Genomic DNA, 21,565 nt, shown 5'->3' on the forward strand with positions numbered 1-21,565 from the left:
TATTACTTTGAATTTGGCTACGTGTAGGGCTGTCAGATGAGTTTGCATTAGTGAAAGAGCCTGCCTTACCAAAAAATCCACATCAGTCCTGTCCTTGTCATCTAACACACTTGTATACCACCTTTTTATATTTTATATTCCAGCATACTTCTGTGTTACGTATACACTTATACTTCATATGTAGGGATCCTGTTCAAACACCACAGTAGGCAGATAAATACTAATTTACAACTGCAGGAACGTATGTTCAATTAATTTACTACAACCAACAACAATTTTGTGTGCTTCTTTTCTCTCTGTAGCTGATTATGTATTACTAAAGAAAATGTTATATACAATGTTACTGTATCATATCAAAAAAGCTACTTCTACCAACCAACATTGAAGTCACATCAAAAATCATTGTGAAGTCTGATATCACTTTCGTTACACCCTGCGTGGTTCACCTATTAATCACTTTTCTTTCTTTCTTTCTCTCTTTCCTTTCCTTCCTTCTCTTTCTCTGCCTTTCTCTTTCTCTCTCTTTCTTTCTCCCTTTCTCTCTCTCTTTCATTCTCTCTTTTTTTTAAAGGCTATGCAAATACAGTTCCTTTTTACACTTGGAACTGACAGTACCAAACCTATAAATTCATGTTATTGTCACTTATAATATGCAACCACTCACCATTTGGTTATAACAGAAAATGTAAAAGTCATATATGGAATGATAGGTCCACGTAGTCGTAGTAGCACAAAAAAAAAAATAAGCAACTCAGCGTATTCCAATGCCTGCCAAAAAGTTAATTTAAATAAAATCAGCAGCAATTTCTTTTCCCTTAAAAATTTCCATTGTTATTCCCGCAGGTGCCAAAGCGCTGAAAACTCATTTGTTAAATGCATAATCTAATGGGCTCTGGAGGAAATTTTTCAAATGCACCAACCTGCTGAACCAAGTAAAATTGTAACAACAACTTTTCCAGTGGTGGTTATCATGTTGCCAATAAACTCCCTCAGTTTGGATGCTAGGGAGGCGATTCTACGCAGCAGTTTTAATTTCATCGTTTCCTCAAATTCTGCTTCAACACCGTCTTCATCATCCAGGTCTTCTTCATACATCAAAGCATCATCTGGCTCCAACTTTTCTCTTACAGCCTAAATGAGGAGGGGTAAGAAAAGAGAGAATGCAAGAGAAAGAGACAAAAAGAGATATGACATTATATATATATATATTATTTAACAATGAAGTCTTCTTATAGTCTTTGACTATATGTAAGGAACAAGAGAATTATGAAAGATGTACTAGAGCTAGAGTTGTACATTGATGGCTCCCACTTCGGATCCGTCTCAAGAGAAAAGGATGTTAAGAGTTGTCTCTGAGAAAGGCTTCAGTCTTCCTACACATGCACAACAGGCTGCATGTTCATTTCCATATGAAATTTGATCTGGTTTGCTCAGCTTTCTTTCCATCTTGCAATCTATAATCTCAAACTCCTCTCTGGGTCAATGGCTTTGGGTATAAGCTTCATACACTAACCAAAAGTGCCCTTCTTCATCTAAAGATGCTCCTAAAGCATCTAAAGATGCTCCTAAACTAACCTAAATTTCAACCCTTTCTCAGACTTTTAATGCAAAATCTGAGTGTGAGTGATCTGAGACAGAACAAGGGCTGAGATAAATGGTCAGATAGCTCATGGGTGACAGAAGGGCAGGCTGGGAGAGAAAAACTATATCTAGCAGAGACTCAGGGAAAGAATGAGAAATGATGAGGTTGGCTGATGTTGAAAAAACAGGAGAAAAAGTCAACAAGAGAGAAGTAGTGAAAGCTTGAGTGATCTGCAACAACTTAGCATGGGAAATGAGACCAGTGGCTTAGAACTGCACAATGGAAAAAGGAAAAGAAGGAAATGGGAAAAGGTCTCTCATACTTGAGCAGTTTGTTAGGATTTGGCAGTGGCCTTCACCATCAAGTCTCCATCGTATCTTGGAAACCAGAAGACATACAGAGCTCGAGTGATGCAGACTAAATCATCAACCCACTGTAAGAATCACCAAGATTAGCAGGAGGCCCACCCAGAGATACCATTTATGGAAATATTAGTCATTCACAGGGGCACAAAGGGGCACATATACATATATACATATATATAAACATATATAAATATATATAAATGTAATAGTTTTGAGCCAGAATCTCACTCTGTAATATATCATAGCTTCTTTGGCACTAATCTGAATTTATATTAGCTAATGTTCTGGCCAAGCAGTATCTTTGTGTGTGAAAGTGAGAAAGAGAGATTATTGATATTTTTCATTAGAATAGCAATGTTATATTTATTGGTGACTTCTGGCAGCAAAATATTCCACACTGACAAATAAGATTGCAGTAGGAATAGCTGAACTCTAAGCCTGCTTAACTCAACCAAATTCTTCAGTACCATTTCGTTATGTAGATTCCCAAAGGGAATAAAATTCTCTCTGGGCTCCTTTATTTCACCTCTAAGCTTGGTGCCAACTTTCTCCTTCTACTTTGGAGCATTAACAATGTTGTGAATGCCCAGAAAAAGCCCGCTCATTCTCAATAGCATCTATTTTACAGACAATGAAATATGTATTAAAAACAGTAGGGCTGATCTGGGAAATCTACCTTTCTTTTGGACATAACTGGCTATTTCACTAACTATACGCGTTTCAGGACATGCAGCACAAAGAAGTTTACAGTCTGTTCATTGTTGCAGCTCCTTTCTGAGCTCCTGTTTAGACATGAGCTACTTAAATAGTCAGAAACAATGGTGACAGTAGTCTGAATGATAGATACTGCTCTCAATTCTACCACAGCTGTTTTAGTGAGAAGGGCAAAAGTAATGATCACTTCTTCTTAGGCTGGATTACTAGATAAATCTGCTCCTCACCTAGTCCTTTTACGCTCAGTCCTGCTCTTCCTAGACTGGCTCTACTGCTCTGTGCCTTTAGCTTAATATTTTTCTAGTAAACTGTGAAACTTTCAACAGTGTTCACGCCCCAAACCAAAGAGAATCAGTGGGATTGCTGGGTATTTAGAAGTTATGAAACAGCTCTCCAGCTATACACAGGACCTGTGTGAAGGAGACCATTGTTTCCTCAGCTAGTGCTTTCAACGTCCTAAAGACAGCAGGCATTGAAATGTGTAATTCCTTAAAATAACATGAAAGGAATAATTTCAAAATAAATAAGATATTCCAAGGGAGATTTTGAGGACAGGTATCTGTATAAATACCATGAATCTATACTGAACATGAAGATAAGAATCATACATTTTCTACAGCTTAAGGTGAATAGGAGTTCTGTCTAAATTGCTGAGATAGCACTATACATATGCAGGAACAAGACATAAAAGTCCGAAGAGTCACAACAGAAAATAAAAATATATTATCCATATGGAAGTAGAAAAAGTTCTTGAGGGAATAATGTAACAAAATTACAATATTTTCAAGTCTAAATTGGAGGAAAAAACACTATACTTTCAAAGTTCAAAATAAATAAGAGGACAGAGAAGTAAGAAAATCATGTAAAAACAGCCCAATGAAAGCTGGGACTTTAACTTTTACTGTATATTCCCCCTCATCGCAGGTGCCGAAAGCTGAATTTCACACCTCACTGTCATCTTTTTTTTTTTTTAGATTTTCATATCATAGGAAAAAAAAATATGATCCTTTTTATCATCATGATAAAAATGATCCTATTTTTTTTACTTGACAGGACTAATCACTCTTGTTTCATTGATCTTTAGGCTACATTTTGTCTTAACAGTTCAATATTAATAATCTGGTATTGACACACATGACACAGCATGCCCAGGGAAAGGCACTAGGAGGGAGACCACTTAACTAGGATACTGCTGAGAAGGAGATGATGGTCTAAACTTTCCTTTTCATACGAGGAAGCATAGCTAAAAGCTTGAAAGTTGATGAGTTTGGTGAGGCTGGCCAGGCCCTCTGGGGGCCCCCTGCCCCAGCCCCCTGCCCCAGCAGGGCCACCCAGAGCAGGGTGCCCAGCACCACGTCCAGGCGGCTTCTGAAGGTCTCCATGAGGAGACCCCACGGCCTCTCTGGGCAGCCTGTGCCAGTGCTCGGCCACCCGCACAGCACACAAGTGCGGCCTGCTGCTCACAGCTGTGCCCGCTGCCCCTTGTATGGTTACTGGGCACCACAAGAGGCAATGGGCACAAATTAGGGGGTTAGCTTCTGCTAACAAACTTAGTCAGTTTCTGCATCTCTGTTTGCTATCCGTAAGTGCTTTTAAGGATATCTTTACCCTTATTCTGTCTCTCAGTGGTCTTATTCATGCCATTCATTTTCAGTGAAAAGACTTTGAGAGCTAAACAACTATAGGTTTCACTCTTTGTATACAAACCTATCTCTTTGCAATTTGGTATCCAAGATGAAGTGAAGTATCCGGAAGGCTGTGTTCCTTTTCTGAAGCAGCTGAAAGGCCATGTTCCAGTGTATATCAAAAAGACAAACTTTGGATTCCCCCGGTCTCATATCCGCCACCAACCAACTGGATTAGCTGCGATGGCTTTCCAGCTTTTCACATTGAACACTTCAAATTGCCAATGGCAGGCAAACAGTGAACAGCTTTTACATCCAGCATGGTGATAATGTGCCTGTTGTTTTAACACTTTCTGATGATTAAATAGCCATGCAAGTACACGCTCATCACAGAACACCATTACTCCAGTCAGGCTGTTTCGCAAAGCTCTTTTTACTACGTGGATTAGTCCAAAGCTACAAACCCATGCTACATAGGCTACAGTTAGAAAAATACTTTTACTTCCATAATAAATTACTTATTATGCAATTACAGGATCCCTGTGGATGCTGATTAAATCAAATAAACTTCTCCATTCAAGGAGTATAGAGCATTTGTGAAGTCATAAACATGTGTTTCCATGACCTTTGCTCTGCAGAGCAGGGCCCCAGGACTTTTTATAAACAGTCTAAATGCAGTTTAGGTTTTTCAGCAATCGTGTGCAAGTCCCAGGAGTATTTATTGTAAAACATTTTTTTAAACTGCCAAATTGAGATAGAGCACAGGCAAGGAAACAGTATCGCCTCTGTGGCAGCTACGGCAGCTACTATTGCGGCCAGGGCCAGAATGTCCATTAGCTACTTTGGGGGCTGGTTTATTAACATCCAACTTTTACATGTTTCATCTGGTACAGTATAAACACTGCTGCATAAAGATATCCTCTAGTCCCAGAGATATATTTACTAACAGGAAGCTCTAACTCCAACCAAAAGCCCATTCTTGCTTCAGAACATTCCTTGCTTTGTACCTGTGTTTACTGCTATTGTGTCTGTAAACACAAATTCGCTTTTTAATTGACTTTACAATTCTAGAAAGGAAAAGAATGCAATGCTTCAAAAATCCAAACGAGCAACAAAAACTAACTAAGGACACACAAGTCTCTCCAAATGAATGCAAATTCCACGGCTGTGAATGCACTGCGTTAATTATCAGCACCTTTCAAGCATGCACTGCTAAGCTCACAAGAGTAAGTTCTCATGAGAGTTCAGGTGCTTCCTCCTTCCAGTTGGCTGATAAATGCTGTACAAATAGCTTCTTTTGCAGTATTTTGACATTTCCTCCCAGCCAGTACCAGGAAATAAACAGAGAGGAGTGTGAAAATGAAAAATAAGGCTGAGAAAAATGTACAGTTAGGTGAACTTTGCCAACTTTTTTTTTTAACGTGTTGCTTCCAGAACTTTTAACAATTGTTAAATGGATTCTGCTGTGTCAGCTCAATTTATGTGTATATTATGTGGGCACTTGAAAAGCTATAGAGAGATGCAGGCATGAGCCTCAATATCCAAGTCAATGTTGAGATGACTTTTTTTTTTCCAGTGTCTGGATCACAGGCAGCAGAAATGTAACCTGCAATTATATGTGTAGTAGTGTCCTGGTTTCAGCTAGAATACAGTTAATTTTCTTCCTAGTAGCTGGTACAGTGCCATGTTTTGGATTTTTGATGAAAACGGTGTTGATAACAGAGGGATGTTCCAGCTGCTGCAGAGCAGTGCTCGCACAGAGCCAAGGACCTTTCTGCTCCTCCTGCTGCCCCACCAGCGAGGAGGTTGGGGGTGCACCAGGAGCTGTGGGGGGATACAACCAGGACAGCTGGCCCAGGCTGGCCAAGGGGATGTCCCATACTGTGTGGGGTCATGCTGAACAATAAAACTGGGGGTGGATTTGGCCAGGGAAGCTACCATTGCCTGGGGAGTGGCTGGGCATCAGTTGTTGAGAGATGAGCAATCATGTTGTCTATCACTTGTCTTTTTTTTTAAAAAATTCTTATTTTCTTCCCTCTCTTATTAAACTGTGCTTGACATGAGTTCTCACACTTTTACCTCTTTTTGATTCTTTCCCCTACCCTACTGGAGGGGAGCTGCATGGTGCTGAGCTGCCTGCCAGGTTAAACCACCATAGGCAGCAGTACCTGAGATGGCAGAAACCTCGCATCCCAGCAGCACCCCTGGTGCTGACAACCCCTTGCTCCCAAGGCAGCCTGCCCGTCCTGTGGTTGCACTCTGCACAGAGCCTCTGTGAGGGAGAGCCTGAAAACAGCTCTGGAGGAGCAGGGTGGGAGCTCGCTGATTTAAGCACACTCGTGCTGCCTCCACATTACCATCAGGGCTGCAGAGCTCACCTCAGCAAGCAGACGCTTTCTGGAGCCTGTTCCTTCCTGGGCCCCCTCTGCAGCAGCCTTACCTTGTAACTATTTTGTCACCTTTAACTAGAGATGGTATTTTTATTCTGTACCTGTGACAGAGTAGCACAGAACCACTTTATTCGACATCTTTTATAAGCCATTCAAGCTGTTACTATGATAAATCTTCTGGAATTCCCCTTCATTAAAAATAAAAATGTAACATATTGAACTGCTGGGTTTAGGAATCACCTGAGACAAGCTATATGATTCAACCATGTTAGTGCCAGAAGAGCTATAGGAATAGACTGTCTCTCTACTATCACATGGTTTTAGTTCAATTTCCTCCACAGTGCCTAAGCTGGTGCACTCAGTTGAGATGGACCATATCAGAACATGGCTCAGTTCCTACTTTTAAGCTTGCTCAAAAAGCCTTTTTGTATCCAAAAATCTCTTAAATATATATTTTTAGAAATGAGATAGTTATAGGACTAGGAGGAATTCATTATCTAACTAGTAGTAGGAGCAGCACCTCTAAATATACCCTAAAAATGCATATAGAAAAATTAATCAGAATAACATAATATTCTCTAGACAGACCCAGCTATGAGTCTGGAAACAGAAATTTAAGTGCTATTTATTTTACCATCAAAGGAACTGCAAACCCTAATGGGATATAAATGACTGGAGGTTTAACCTGCAGTCAATACTAAACCACACTAAGGTAATCATTTATTGAATTTCTAATTTTGCAAGAAAGTGGGGAACTCCACAGTCCTGCTGAAGCATCAACGTGTAAGGAGTGGAGCCCACCTGCTTTTTCAACCACAGAATAGATACAAAATCTTTCATACCGATAATTTCCACGTCATTCAACTGGGGAATTGTAGAAATGGGGCTGCCCAGCAAGAGGATCTTCTTTAAGAAGAAGTGCTCAAAGCAAGCTCAGATGGGTCTACAGAACCTTCCCCTGCACATGCATAGAGGAGGGAGGGCTGTGGACCACAAGCCCAGGCAGAAGAAGAAAACCACTCTCAGAACTCAGCAGTCTACACTCAGTCAGTACTTCACTGAGTAACTTCAGGGGAAAAATCTGCTAAATGAGCAGAACTAATCAAATGTGAGACAATTGCAATAAGCATTTTGGTAGGTGTTAAGTAATAAGAGAGGCATTTTGGAATTTGAATGGTATTCTAAAAGTTATATTACACTGAAAAGTCCTAAATTAAGTCCTATAATCTTAATAAAGAATTTTATAACTGATCTAAAGCATGCTAAATCTTGGGTTTACAGTCTACATAGGACTATATAAAATTGACAGGGCTGTGCCATCAAAAATAACTTCCAACATCTTTGCGGGGTTTAATAGTAATGATGGACATGCATTGCAATAGTAAAGTCTCTTTTGGGAAAGTCATTCATTACAAAAAAATGATCAGGGTATTTACTGGAAGCACATAGGGACAGTGTCATTTAGAGATTCAGAGGAAATGAGGAAAAAAAAAAAGACGACCATAGCTCTGAAGCAGGATAACAGGAAGACAACTCATTAAATCCTTTATACAATAGATATTGTACTGAGAGGACCAAAGATTATTTCACTTCCCAATGTACCTACCGCACCTGAGCAAACATCAAGTGATTTCAGCACAAGACTCACTTGGCAAATATGGAAATACAGTTTCACATCTCAGCTTCAAAAAGCTGTTAGGTATATAAGCCAAATGCAAAAGAGAGGGGAACTCACAGGCAGAATTTAGTGGTTTGGCCTGAGATGATTAAACATGGTGTTTTAGTGAAAACGAAATAGGAAGACTCGGGTTATGACTACAAGGCACAATTCAGTACGAACTCTAAATGAGCTACTGCAGGTATGTGAAGCTGCATAGCACCCATATGCAGTAATTCCTGGACCAAGAAATATACACTTTGTACCATTATCCATCTTGCTGAGAAGCACAATAAATAGCCTGACTGGAGTGCTGTGGTTATTGCAGTATTGCCTCAGCTCTTATAGATGTAGCCTGGGTACTTCTCCTGTGCTGCTCTATAGAGCCACAGATTACCGGGATGAACAGGAGAATGGAATATCTAACCTACAACAGGATCCAAAATTGCTTGATTTCTTTCATCTGGCAAAACAAGCACCAAAAAAATACATCTTTTCTCCCAGAATATCAGGGAAATAAATGCTGGAGAAGGAAAGAATATATTGAATCAAAAGAGCACAAGAACTAAAAGGGTTATAATGCAGTTATGAATACATGTACAACCTAAATTAGAGGTTTTCTAACCACCAGAAAAACAAAATTACAGAACATGACTGTGCCAAGAGCAATGGGATGAAGAAAAACTGCTCTGTGTTCAAGATGGTGCTTCCTGCCTTCCAGAGGGAATTGTATGATACAACTGCCTGAAACACTAGGAGAGTGAATTCAGATCCCTTCTTGAACTGTGTTATTCATCACTTAGACTGTCCAAAGGAAACAATATTCCAGTATTTTGCTCTCCTGGCTGACAGCATTGTACCTAAAAACTCAGAACTGAGGACTGTTAGGAGGGCAAACCAGTAAGCCCAGTGAAGAGCTGCCACAGGAAGAATTTCATCACGCATCTGTCCTGTTTCTAACCAAATCAGGACAGGTTCATGCTAAACAGGACAAGTTTCATGCTGAACAGGCTAACAGCATTTGGTAAAACATAACATATTGCACGATACAACATCATGTAGCTGAGGCACTGTTGTAGTGTAATTGCATATTTGTGTTAAGACTTATCCAAAGACACGTGCATCAAACAAGAAGCTAATGTAACTTGTAAACTTTTGACCCCCGTTAAGATAAGATGCATTTGAGTCGTTACTGAGGGAGGCAGCTGGGTAAGGTCTGGCAAACTTCACTACTACAAACACTGCAAGCATAGCGATAAGGGAACCTCACCTACTGTCTTTAAACCACAGAAATAAGGTATTAAATCTTACTCACACCACGTTCAAAGCACACTAAGACTAGCTGGGTCTGGACCAATTCTCCAGAGGTCAAAACTAAAGAAATAATTATAATGTCTATAACATTTATAATAATATTTATTATTATTATATTTATAATTTTTATTAGAAAAGGTGAGCTGTACTAAATAGAGATGCCAATGAAAAAGAAAAAAAAGACAAAGTAAAGAGAAAAAAATAAAAAATGAGGTGTCATCAGTAAGCTAAAACAATCCAAGAAGTTCCTTTTCTACCTAAATTTTTTTTTTCCCTCTTTGTCACTTGTAGCATTTTCTGCAATAGCTGGAATGCTTATTTACTGTCCCTGATGAAAAGCAAATAGTGAAGGAGCAGATGTAGCAGATGGAGGGAAGTCATGGACAGAGGACTCCACATCACTGAGAGCTAATCAAGCCAGATGAATGTTTGATTCTGATAAAATAAAGTTAGATGAAGATACAAAGCAATAAATAATCTCAGGAAAACTATGCTCATCCCAGGAAAACAGGATGATCATCTAGACAGGGTCATGGGCCCCACTGTAAAAAGTTCAAAGGAGACCAGACCTGCAGGCACAAAAAATAGTGAGACATCAGCAACTACAAGGAATAGGACATCAGATCTTTCCCAGAATTGTGCCCTAGTCTGAACTAGTTCTCCATATTACACAGGATGTCCAGGTAGATGATGCACTAGTAGATTCACCCAATCTAACAGTCTCTGAGTCTAACAAAGAATGAAATAATACCATCATTCAGATCAACAATAAACCTTGCCTGCAATGCTCAGGCATTGATATTCCCTGTAGCTCAAGAGGATATTGCAGAACTATAGCTGTTTCAGAGAAAAAATAATGAAAATGACCAAAGAAATGGAAAAAAAGTACAGGGATTGCTTACCTTTTAAAGAAAAAAATATTTCAGATAATAAATAACTTAATTTTTCTTATACCATCTCACCTTGTTTTACAACATGTAATACAAGGGATGTTCCATAAAATTAAAGGGTGTTAAGTTTAAAATAAAATCAGAGAGAAGTTATTAAATTGTGGAAGTCTTTGCTTCACGATGCTACCAAAGCCAAGAAATTAATGAGGTTTTAAAAGGGACTGGATAATTATATGTTTAACAAGATTATCCAGAGTAGCTATAATTAACAACAAAATTTTTGGAAGGGATATGAAACCACATGTTTTAGGATTAAAGCCAGTCTCTTACTAGGAGAGATCAGGATAAATTGTAATGTCAGAGATGGGGAAAAGGGTTATCCCTTAGTTGCTTATTGTGGTTATCCACAAGGTACCAGCTACTTCCTGTACAGCAAGGATACTGGTCTAAATGGGCAACTTCTAGACTCTGAAGTCCTTGTACAAAGCATGGAACATGTGCAGCTCTCAGAGCCTGCCTATTCTGTCCTGTACATATCACAGTCGCATTGGGAGACCTGGATCAAGACAGCTCTCAACATACTACGTGCCTGATGTAGGCGTAGGACAAATAGCCTTAGCATCTCAGCCTATTGTTTAGAAAGACAAAGTTGGAAAACTGAGCATTATGACTGTCCCTATTTGCCAAGGGACACAGAAGCAGAGATGAAGTAATAGGCTTGAGGACACAAAACAAGTTTGTGGCCGAAGTGAGAACCTCCCAACTCCAGTACAAGCCAAGCTCTCCTCACATTCTTCCCACAATTTAGTTTCTTTTAAAACAATTTCCTCTATTTTTTTCCCCTCTTTTTAAGATCCCAAACAAATCCCTGTCTTCCATAAAAAAAGGAGAGGGATGAAGGCTTTGGGGTCATGCTAGCCTCAGATAATGGAACAAAGTCCAGACCCAGCAGTCCCCTTCACTTTCTAGAAGAGCATGGATAAGAAACAAGGTTGAACAGGCAAGGCAGCAAGTGCTGTGGAAGAAGCTGCACTGAAGACTACAACTGTTTATTTCAATTAAGATCAACACCTCCTATAAAGCTGAAGTTACGCAATCTCACTAGGATTTTTTTTTCCCCTGTCACTTATGTTATTAGGCAATTCATCCAGTCTCGAGAAAAAGCTACTTCCTTTCTAATACCTATCAGACTGTATATACTGAATCTGCATTTTGGCATATAAGCCACCATCTGCACCAAATCAAAAATGTCATACTTTCAGCTGCAGCTGGGAGTTAACTGTTCTCTCTCATTTTCTTCCACCTTTTACACCTCGTGACTGGCATTGTGCTTTTCGGCATTTGCAATCCGGGCCTGTCTCCAGCTGAATTCACCTGCTTTAAATTTTCTGAGCCCTAATAAAAAAGGCCTGCAGACACGTTTGCTCCAAGTGTGCAACCATTTAGGGGTGGTAATGAGTTGGACTGCAGCCTGGTATCTGGCAGACCTTCCTACTTCATGACTCACTGTTAATTAAAACCACACTCTTTGCTTATTCCTGGGATAGCGTTACTTACAAATAATTGAGAGTCTCTCACTGCCTTCCAACCTCCTCCCCCAAGTTCTGTTCTGTAGAATACACTTTTCTGACGGAGATCTGTTTCCCTTAAAGTTAGATGCAGTATAATGAAGAAGGACATCCATTTTTCAATGAATCCTTGTTGTCCTTAATTTAGGTTCTGATACTTTTTCTCTTTTTGAGTTGCATCTTAATCCGTGAGCAATCCGATCCATTGTGCTCTGCAGCTGGTTTCTGGAGGCTACTGCCATGACAAAGTACAGCATAGACTCGAGAACCACAAACTGCTACTCAACTCCAGGATTTTTTTCTGCATATCCATGTAAAAACTGAAGTGTGATGGATTCACACAGAGCTTTGAAAAGGTCACTTTCATAAATACTAAAGAAATTATTTAACATGTTTTCTTATATGTAAATTTTGGAAGGAGTAGATACACTGCCATTTGTTTTTTAATTTAGCCTATTTCCAAAGTATTCCATGCTCCCCCAAACCATAGAGGTCTTAGAATTGTTCAGGGTAAGAAATTTCATGCAAAAAGAAAGTTGTACAACAAATTCTCTGCTTTTGCTTGGAAGTCAGAGTGCTGGTATCTTGATATATAGAACTACCTATGGCTAGGCATCTGGCAATCTGAAAAGCCACCTCTCTTACGGTTCTGTTGAAACTGCTCAAATTAGCTGATGTATTCTTAACAAAATCTCATACCATGAATCTCTGATGAATGGTGGCAGGAACTCTCAGCAAAATCTCTTCAGCTCTGGAATTGGCTGTGGAGTTGGTCTAATAAACCCAGGACTATTTCCCTTGGAGGCACAGTACCAAGCTCAACACTCCTCCTGAAGCGTTTGTTTGTAGGGCAGTTATTGCTGTAACTCATTTTGTATTTGCTAATTCAATGGAGTTACAGCATCAGTACAGAGCCATGGCAATACACAGCCACAGCCAGCTAATGCCAAAGTCAAAGAACTGATCAATTACTTTTGCCTTTTCCAGTGGACTTTACCAATGAAGAACTGAAAATTATCATGTAAAACCCACATGATTTGGACTCATTTCATACCATGCCAATATTTTCCCAAATTCAGACACTCAGCTGCATGCTCTGCATATGCATTAGGTTCCTTACAGTCAGCCCTGCCAATTCCTAGCGGATTCAGCTGCTTCTGTAGCCTTCTCCTAACTGGCAGAAAAGATTCCAGGATGTTATATGCAGACACCTACAAAGAGAAAGCTGAAGTTTGGAAAAACGTGTTTAATGGGTATTTAATTTTCCACTCTCCATTTCACTCCATTTTTAAAAAACAAGCAGTTTATTCTGATGTAGATCCATCATTTCATCTGTGAAGATCAGAATTTCTCAAAGCACTGGGGAATACCTCACATGACAGTAACTATTACATTTAAAAAAAAAAAAAGTGGAAGAATTTTTGGTGCCACTATATCTAAACACAGCTGCTGTGTTCACTAAATAATCTATAATACATACAGATCACAGAATATAAATAATATTTGCTGGGTTTTGATGTGAAGAAGTAAAATATATTTATGCAGATTTCCATCTGCCCAGCACAAGTATTTCTTTGCAGTCAAAGTTTTTTCTTTCTTCTCCCACACACTCTACCTTTGTGGAATATTCTGGCACATTTAATTGCACCAGTGGATTGCCTTGAGGTAGCTGCGAGTCTATGACCCATCCAATTTAAAGCTACTCTCTGTTCTGGGTGATCAGTGCTGGTTAGCTCAGTTTTTTCCTTGCATTCCAGGCAGACGTCTATTGAACACAGCCTGGCAGCCAGCACCCATCCCCTCCAGGAGACTGAGCTCCCTTCTCCTACCCAGACTCTAGGCTCTGAACTAACCCAAAAGCGAGTATTTAAACATAATCACCTAGATCCAGAGGAACCTCTGCATGCCCTTTTGTCTTTCTTTTGAGTTTCTGCTATCAGATTACTCCTGTTTTATGCATGTGCAAACACATTTTCTATCCAGGAGATCAAGGTCTTCAGAAAAGTCTCTCAGAGCCCACTTTGATGAAAAGTAGCTCTTTTAAGAGAGAAAGACTGAACACAAAGCATGCCAATTAGCCACATTTCTCAGTTCTTCAAGTGTCTGCCCTTATGGATACAGCCCCAGATCCTGGTCTGCTGCTAAACCCATTCTGCACAGCTCCAGTGATAAAGCAGATTTAAAGCAGATAAAACTGGCTTCCCAGAGACAAGGCAAAACCTCATGTTTTCTGATCACACCAAAGTCTACGTATCCTCCAGTGTGTAGTTAAAAGGTGCAATCTTCAGGCAATTCTCAGATGTAAGGAGAGCCCATAAGAATTACAAGCAACCAAATGTAAAGCACAGTCCTGACACTGATCTATCTTGTGCTAGAAACTTGCCTAGCTTCTGGCAATACCACAATCCAGACAACATGGCAACACACAGAGAGATTTTTCCCCCTCTGCAGTAGCACCAAAATAGGCAGTTGATCCCCTAAATGCTCTACTCACTCCAAAATGCAATTCCTACTGGAAATGAGCAACTTTTAACTGTCTCCCCTAGAACTGGAATTTTGAGAGCAAAGAAAAAAAGCATTCCACCCATACGTAAAACAAGACAGAAAATGAGACGCACAGCACGCTAGACAGTCTGATAAAAAACATGTTAAGATTAATAGTGGGAATCCCTCTGCACCCTGGGCTAAATTCCCACTGTGGCTTTTTATATTATAAAATCGTTTCCCTCTTTCTGTGGAATTTTCTGCATTCAGTGTCTCTGCCATTCTTCTTCTCACCAGTACATCAATAGTTCCAGCTAAGCCATTCTCAAAAATTATCATCAAGCTTACTCCACTGTTTGTATAACCAGTTTTAGGTAACTCATTCCACAAATGTAATGCACAATCTCTCTTCTCTTCTCCTAAGAGTCATTTCTGATCATCACTCAGATGCTGCTGTTACTCTTCAATACCAAGTTTGGAAATATGGATGCTATCTAAGAAACTGGACAATGTATGTAGCAAAGAACTTGTCAGACTTGACCAGCAGCTCTGGTGAAAAAACACCTTGTGATCAACTGCTGCGATCATCTGTTAACTCAAAACAACTTGAAAACTCCAGTAGCAAATCTATCACTTTCCACATTCTGCTTTGTTTTCTCAAGACATTAACAACAGAAGTTTTTCTACTTAAAAATTGTTTAGTTTCCTGAAAGTAAGTTTACTTAGCGTATCTCATGCTCATAAACCATTTCAGAACACAACTCAGACAAGAATACCGAAGCTCACTATTAGCTCTAAATTGTACAGACAGAAATGTGTATTTGATACCATTTCCTCATTTTCAAATTGCGTGTTGCACTGTGCTGCGTCCTCAGTTACTGGCTTCCGAACCATGCTGCGGCAGAGGAGCCATATTGACAGGCTAGCAATGAACATCCCAATGTCTGGTACAAATAGTCTGATCACGTTGCCAGCATCTGCTCCTTTCACACTGTATGGGATGAAAAAAATAAAAAGAACAACAAAGAAACATTTGTTACTTCTAATGACATTTTCAACTGGAACAGAAAGTTAGCTCAAGGCAAACAAAACCCCCCAAAATACAGTAATAAGAAAGCTTCAGAATACTGGAAATATGAAGATGATCAAGGAACTTTAGACAAGCAGCTATTTTTGCTCTCCAGAAGTACAGAATAAGGGATTTTTCACTGGGAGTTCACATATTCATATTTTATTGATACTTAAGTATTTTGATTAACACAAGTCTGAATCAATTTTGTGGTGAGCAACACAGGAATGTCTTTCAAATACAACAAGAAACATTTCGTGTGAATTTCTAGAAGATCCATGTGTGTAAATCACAATATCTTTATTGACATTCTTGGCAAAGACAAGAGCATCCAGCTCTACCAGGGTGGTCAAGCAAAGACAAGATAGCTTTCACATCTCTCCTGAGGGGTGACATGGTTGGGAGGGTCTGTAATATTTAATATGCTTTATTATGTTACCACTTTAATATGTGAATATGTTTTATTCAGCCACACCTCTTGAATACCTCTTTTTTCCCCCCAGTATTTAAGTACTAGCATGTAAGTACTAATATTTTAATATTAAAGAAGTAGTGCTAGGTCCCCATATAGAAAAACTTGTTTCTCCTCTCTAACATCTGCAAGACTGGATGACATGTATTTATAGAAGAAATTGCACTGCTTTGTTCTGTAGATTTAAATGTTCAGGCTGAGAAATATGGCTTTATAGGTTTGAATTTGGTTCACTGTTAAAATAGAGAGCTTGGATTCAGATTTAGTGGCACAATGAATAGTTTAAGTTGTTATATGTACTTACTGAACTATTATTAGTGAGAGAATATAATTGTAATGATTTGAAAATATACAGTGTGTACCTGCCAATCATGAAGTTAATAAATTTTAGATATGCAATTCTGATTTTAACAGATTTTTTTAGGGCTTTATTTCTATAATCAGTTCTGAGGACAGGTGGAGTCTGTATAGGAGGAATCTGTATAGCTCCTTGGGTTTAGGTGAGGAAGCTAGACTAGCTCTTCATAGCCTGGACGTTGCCAAGGTATAAAACCTTGATAAGTTATTTTATAGATAGAAAAGAATATCTATTTTATAGATAGAAAAGAAGATATCCCCTTTGGCCTTTCTTTACCATAACACTTTTAGACAAAAAGCTTTGTGTGAAGGAGTTACCTGTGACTGCTGCAGTTAGCCAGCCTGCTAGCAGATCTGGAATATCTAAAATGCCTATTATGTGATTAGGACATGACCACTGTTTGGAATCTTGTTGACCTGTTAATATAAATTAAAAATCAACTCCTACATTTCTTTACTTTTTACCATTACTACTGCTAACCCTGTTTTTCCAATTCTGTACATCTTACAAAACAGTTTATGCCCAGATTAAGTATGATAAAGTGATCAGAGACTAGCTTTAATGATTGTTTCAATAGGTAGGAATGAGTGTGTCATGGGAAGCAGTGACCAGTGTGCAGCTCAGCGGGATACTGCACTATAGCACAACTACAAAATGGACTAAGAAGTACTACAGAATTGGTTCAAAACAGGAGAGGGAAAATTCAAGCTCTAGTTCTTTTTCTTCCCACACTCAGAGCCAGACATAAAATAAACTGATAAGGTGCTAGCTAAGGAAAAATAATTAAGATTTGAAATTGCAACTCCTTGTAAAGGGAAAAGAAAGAAATTGCAATTGTGCAACCAGCAATTTTCTTCCTTGGATGCTCTTTGCTGTTGTAGATTAATTTGGAATGGTCATGCACTCTGTGACAGCTAAGTAGCTTCAAAATGTTTCATTAATGGCATCAAGTAGTACTGAAGCAGAAAAAAAATAATTAAGTAACTGAAAGGCTTGTAAAAGAATTATGTGGCTAAGTCCTCACTGGACTGCTTGCACATTTCCTGTGCTGCTGCTTCAAAAAATACATGCTGTAAAGGCAACTGGTATATGACAGGACAGTCAATCTGTTTAACATTACAAAACATGAAAGCTTGACATGTCGTTTCATTTTGCAGTGTTGTAGCTCTTATTGTCACCGAAGATTAGCTAGTCAAGGAACTGAGTTTGCACTTTATCCTTTGGCAGAAAGTAGTAAAAAATACACTTTTAATAAACTAAACTCCCAACAACAATGCACGCAGTATTCACAACAAAAACTAATTAGTTTCGCTTATCCTGATTGCTATGCTGCAAACTGCCTATTAAGGCTATGTTCCTAAATATATCTCAACAGAATCTAAATTCTTGATTTGAAAAGTATCGCTTGGGCATTTTTTTGTTTTTAAAGAGTTAAGAAAAACACTGAAACTAGTTTTAATTAGTGTAAGAATAGTATACATTTGCTAGTCTTATGTTGAAAAAAGGATCGTGTATGTGTAATACCCCTATAAAAAGGCTTTTCCTGTACACAGGTACGGAGTCCTGCCTAAAATTAATTTTGCATCATGTCTGAACTTAAGGCACAAATCCATCGGCTTCAACCACGCCCACACGAACAAGTATAAAGCCTTCAAAAATCAGTGCTTTTGAGTTGCACCAGGTTCTCCTTCCTCACATTGTACTCCCATGGAGCCAGGCTGGGTTGTCCTCCGCGTCTCCCACTCCCCAGAACAAGGGGAGACCCCTGCGGGAGCACTGCCTTTGTCGTGGCTCACATTTCTTTCCACTAACCTAAACCTGCCTCTGATTTTTCAAAATAAATCATTAAGTATGTTGTTGTGAAAGATGTAATGTGCAGTTCAGGCTAGCAATAGAGAGGCTGAACAGTGATACTTAACCACAGAACAGGGAGAAATTCTGCACATGAATAGCTCATTCACCAAAACCATTCACAAATGTATACTGTCCCCATCTCCCCATGAAAAGGGAAGCAAACTGACCTCAGTGTGATAATTAAAAGAGAAACAAAAGATCACTTGAAAATAAAGAAATGTATATTCTTCTATAAAGCAGAAAAATAAACTGTTTCATTCGACCCTAAGCAATTTGCTCCCCAGTTTTTCACAGCAACAGCTAAAACAAAAATCAGTTATTCCCACTTGTTATCTCTGGCAGTACAAAAAAGAATGGTAAATACTGCAATAATTCCACAAACATTTCTCACTTTATTTGCGCATTCACACATGGCCATATTATGCATTTGATAACAGTCTATGCATTGTGCCCTTCCCTCCAAAGGAGGCTCTCTAGTGATGAAGTTAAACCAGAAACACAGGAAACCTATTCAGGGGATCTCCTAGAGAAACAGCTTTTTTTAAATCACTGCAAGAATCACAGTATACAATGAACTGGTCATAGCCCTTGATCTACAGCTATTACAGCATTATTTATTCATCTAAACTACATATTTTACCTATATGCCAAGTTTATTGGATTAGATACCTTTGACTGAAACTTATAACTCAAACATATGTTCTGAAATGTAATACAAAATGTCATACAATAATCTGCAGCTCCAGAATGGTTTTCTCCCTCTTTTGTTCTTTCTTACTGTGTGCAAAGAAAACAGGACCAACCCTCCCCACCCCCTCAAAAAACAAAACAAAACAAAACAAAAAAAAGCAAACAAAAAACCAACAACAAAAAAACACCACCACCACCAAGAAAAAATAACCAGAAAAAGTAGGGTTTTGAAATGTTTTTCTACCTTCTCTTGATCAAGTAAAATATATTGCAAAAAATTTTCAAGACAGGGGACTATGACTATGGGTTGCAAGAGTTTCTCTGTAACAAAAATCAATTTTATGGGACGTAAGTGATTTTATGACTTTTGTATCACCGTGTGAAAATGATCTATCATGTCAACAGATCCTTAATACTGTAGTTTCCTCATCAGTCTGTGTTCCCCTGGTGTTTTCATACATATATTTTAAAATTAAACTACTTTAAGAAGACATCATCTCTATTTCCTGTGTTTATAAAGAATTTTTCCAGCACTGTGGGACCCTGGTCCATTTCTTAAGTTCTTTGGTGCTACAGAAACCACTAGGCAAAATTTCCCTGTTTATCTACATGAAGAATAGGGTTAGCTATAGATATGCAGGATAAAACTGCTCTATTACTTCGTATACACTAATTAGCAGTCAAAAAACCACAAATGCTGTGGAGAAGTGAAGTGAGCAATATTTGAACGTTATACTTGCTGAATGCTTTAGAAATAGCATTAGAGTTTTCTGAAAATAACATTATATTTTTTTCCCTTTCCAGAATAACTATTTCTCACAAACAAGAATTATTCATTTTTTCTACTGAATGCACAAAGCTTTGGTTACCAGCGAAGTGTTGATGTTGCCTTATCTGGTCTGATTTCACTTCTGAAGAATAGTAGACACATTACCTTCCTCATTATTTCAGATTCAGAGAATGAAAGAAGCAAACCACCAAAGCTATTAGAATTAAAACTGCAATGGCTTCAATAGAAAAAAGTAAAGTACTTAATAACTCACATACAAAGCAGTATGAATAACACCATAGAGAAGAAAACGAACAAAATTCACACAGAATGAAAAACAATGATCTTTGAACTTTAATATTTTATTACAAACAAACAAAAAAAAAAGGGGAAAAATCCTATCTTAAACAGAACTCAAATTAGTTCAGTATCAGCAACATAACACAACGTTAAGCTTACGCTGAGTAGTAACTCTAGCAATGCCTCCTAACAAAGCTCTGTAAAAAGCCTGATTTCATATTGAATATTGAGTAAAACTTGTATTTTTAAATATTTTTCAACATAGTCTCACAAGTTCCTCCAAAGTCTTATTCACTGCTTGCTATACAAACTTCCCTTCAGTTCCCTCAGGGGTTTTCGATAGTACCTGACTGCTTTCTAATGAAGTGATTTCATAAAACTTGTTAGGTAACACTGTGTTAACAGGTGATAAACTATGGAAGAGATGCATAGATGCTAATAATTTCCATTCATCTTGTTTGGTCACTGTGAGACACCTGGTATTTCAAAGCGGACCTAGTATTTGAGTACTGCAGGCACCACTATAGACGTGCAGAGCACAATCCCCATTGGCTTCATCTGCAACTGTAATCACATGGGTTGGAGGAAAACCAGACCCAAGAATCACAGGCACTGTCCCCTAAAAATGTGGGCTGGCAGTGTCACACAGGGGCTACACTGTACTGTGAAGGAGCAAATCCTCCCTGTGATCCCAAAATAGCAGAAACTGAGGGTGCCAAAGGCTAGAAACCAGATTGCCTTAAAGATGCGCTTGCTGACCCTTGCTGTTGGAAGTGGATCTTGGGGATGGCTGCAGCTGGGAACAAACTAAAGAGACCCCTTGTCCTCTCTCCCTTTGAACTAAGGATGAAATATCTGCCTCCGTACTTACACTGCTTGGGAATTCAAATGGAACCTGTACACTTGCGGACTATATTCATGCTGGTGTGACTTTTCCCTGATGGTTTAAATGACAAGTTAGATCTGCTACTGGTTCCAATGGCAGCCTAGATATGACCCTCAGGGCAAACTGCGGGCCCGCACAAATTATGCAGGTTGCTAAGCACTGGTAGGTCTGCCTTCAGTCTTTTCCTTACCTCACGGTCACTCACAAACTGAAGGCAAGTTATAAACAAAAACAAAATACAAATTTACTGTCATATTACTATTAACATCCATATGGCTCTACATCATCACTCCTAATCTTACATTCCCTTCCAGTGACTGCCAAATGCTGTATGCTTTACACAAAAATACCTGAAGTTGCACTTTGACAGAATTTTGGTCGTGCAAAGTAAAAGAGTGGGAGGAAGAGGGAAGCAAAAATGCATAGAGAAGTACTTACAAGAATATTTAGCATGCACTGACCTGCCCAGCATACAAGTTCAAAGGGCTCCTGAAGTATTTCTAAAATCTTAATTACTGCTTACAAACTATGTCTGCATGGATTCAAAACCCAAAAGTACACTTCACTTTCTCAGGACA

At 38.8% G+C, this 21,565-nt stretch overlaps 1 protein-coding gene across 9 annotated transcripts in view; it reads right to left on the bottom strand.

Annotated features, from left to right (window-relative positions):
* Positions 1-21,565, bottom strand: part of PIEZO2 (piezo type mechanosensitive ion channel component 2) — a 320,203-nt gene that overhangs the window by 128,600 nt on the left and 170,038 nt on the right. For all 9 annotated transcript variants that reach the window (XM_083826665.1, XM_083826663.1, XM_083826662.1 and 6 more), the window contains 2 exons: positions 15,418-15,580; positions 921-1,131 (listed from right to left, as the gene is read on the bottom strand). In XM_083826665.1, coding sequence (XP_083682791.1) covers positions 921-1,131; positions 15,418-15,580 — 374 coding nt within the window. The remainder of the gene's footprint in view (positions 1-920; positions 1,132-15,417; positions 15,581-21,565) is intronic.

This window comes from Anser anser (genome assembly GCF_964211835.1).
Source record: "Anser anser genome assembly, chromosome: 2".
In the NCBI taxonomy this organism is placed as follows: Eukaryota; Metazoa; Chordata; class Aves; order Anseriformes; family Anatidae; genus Anser; species Anser anser.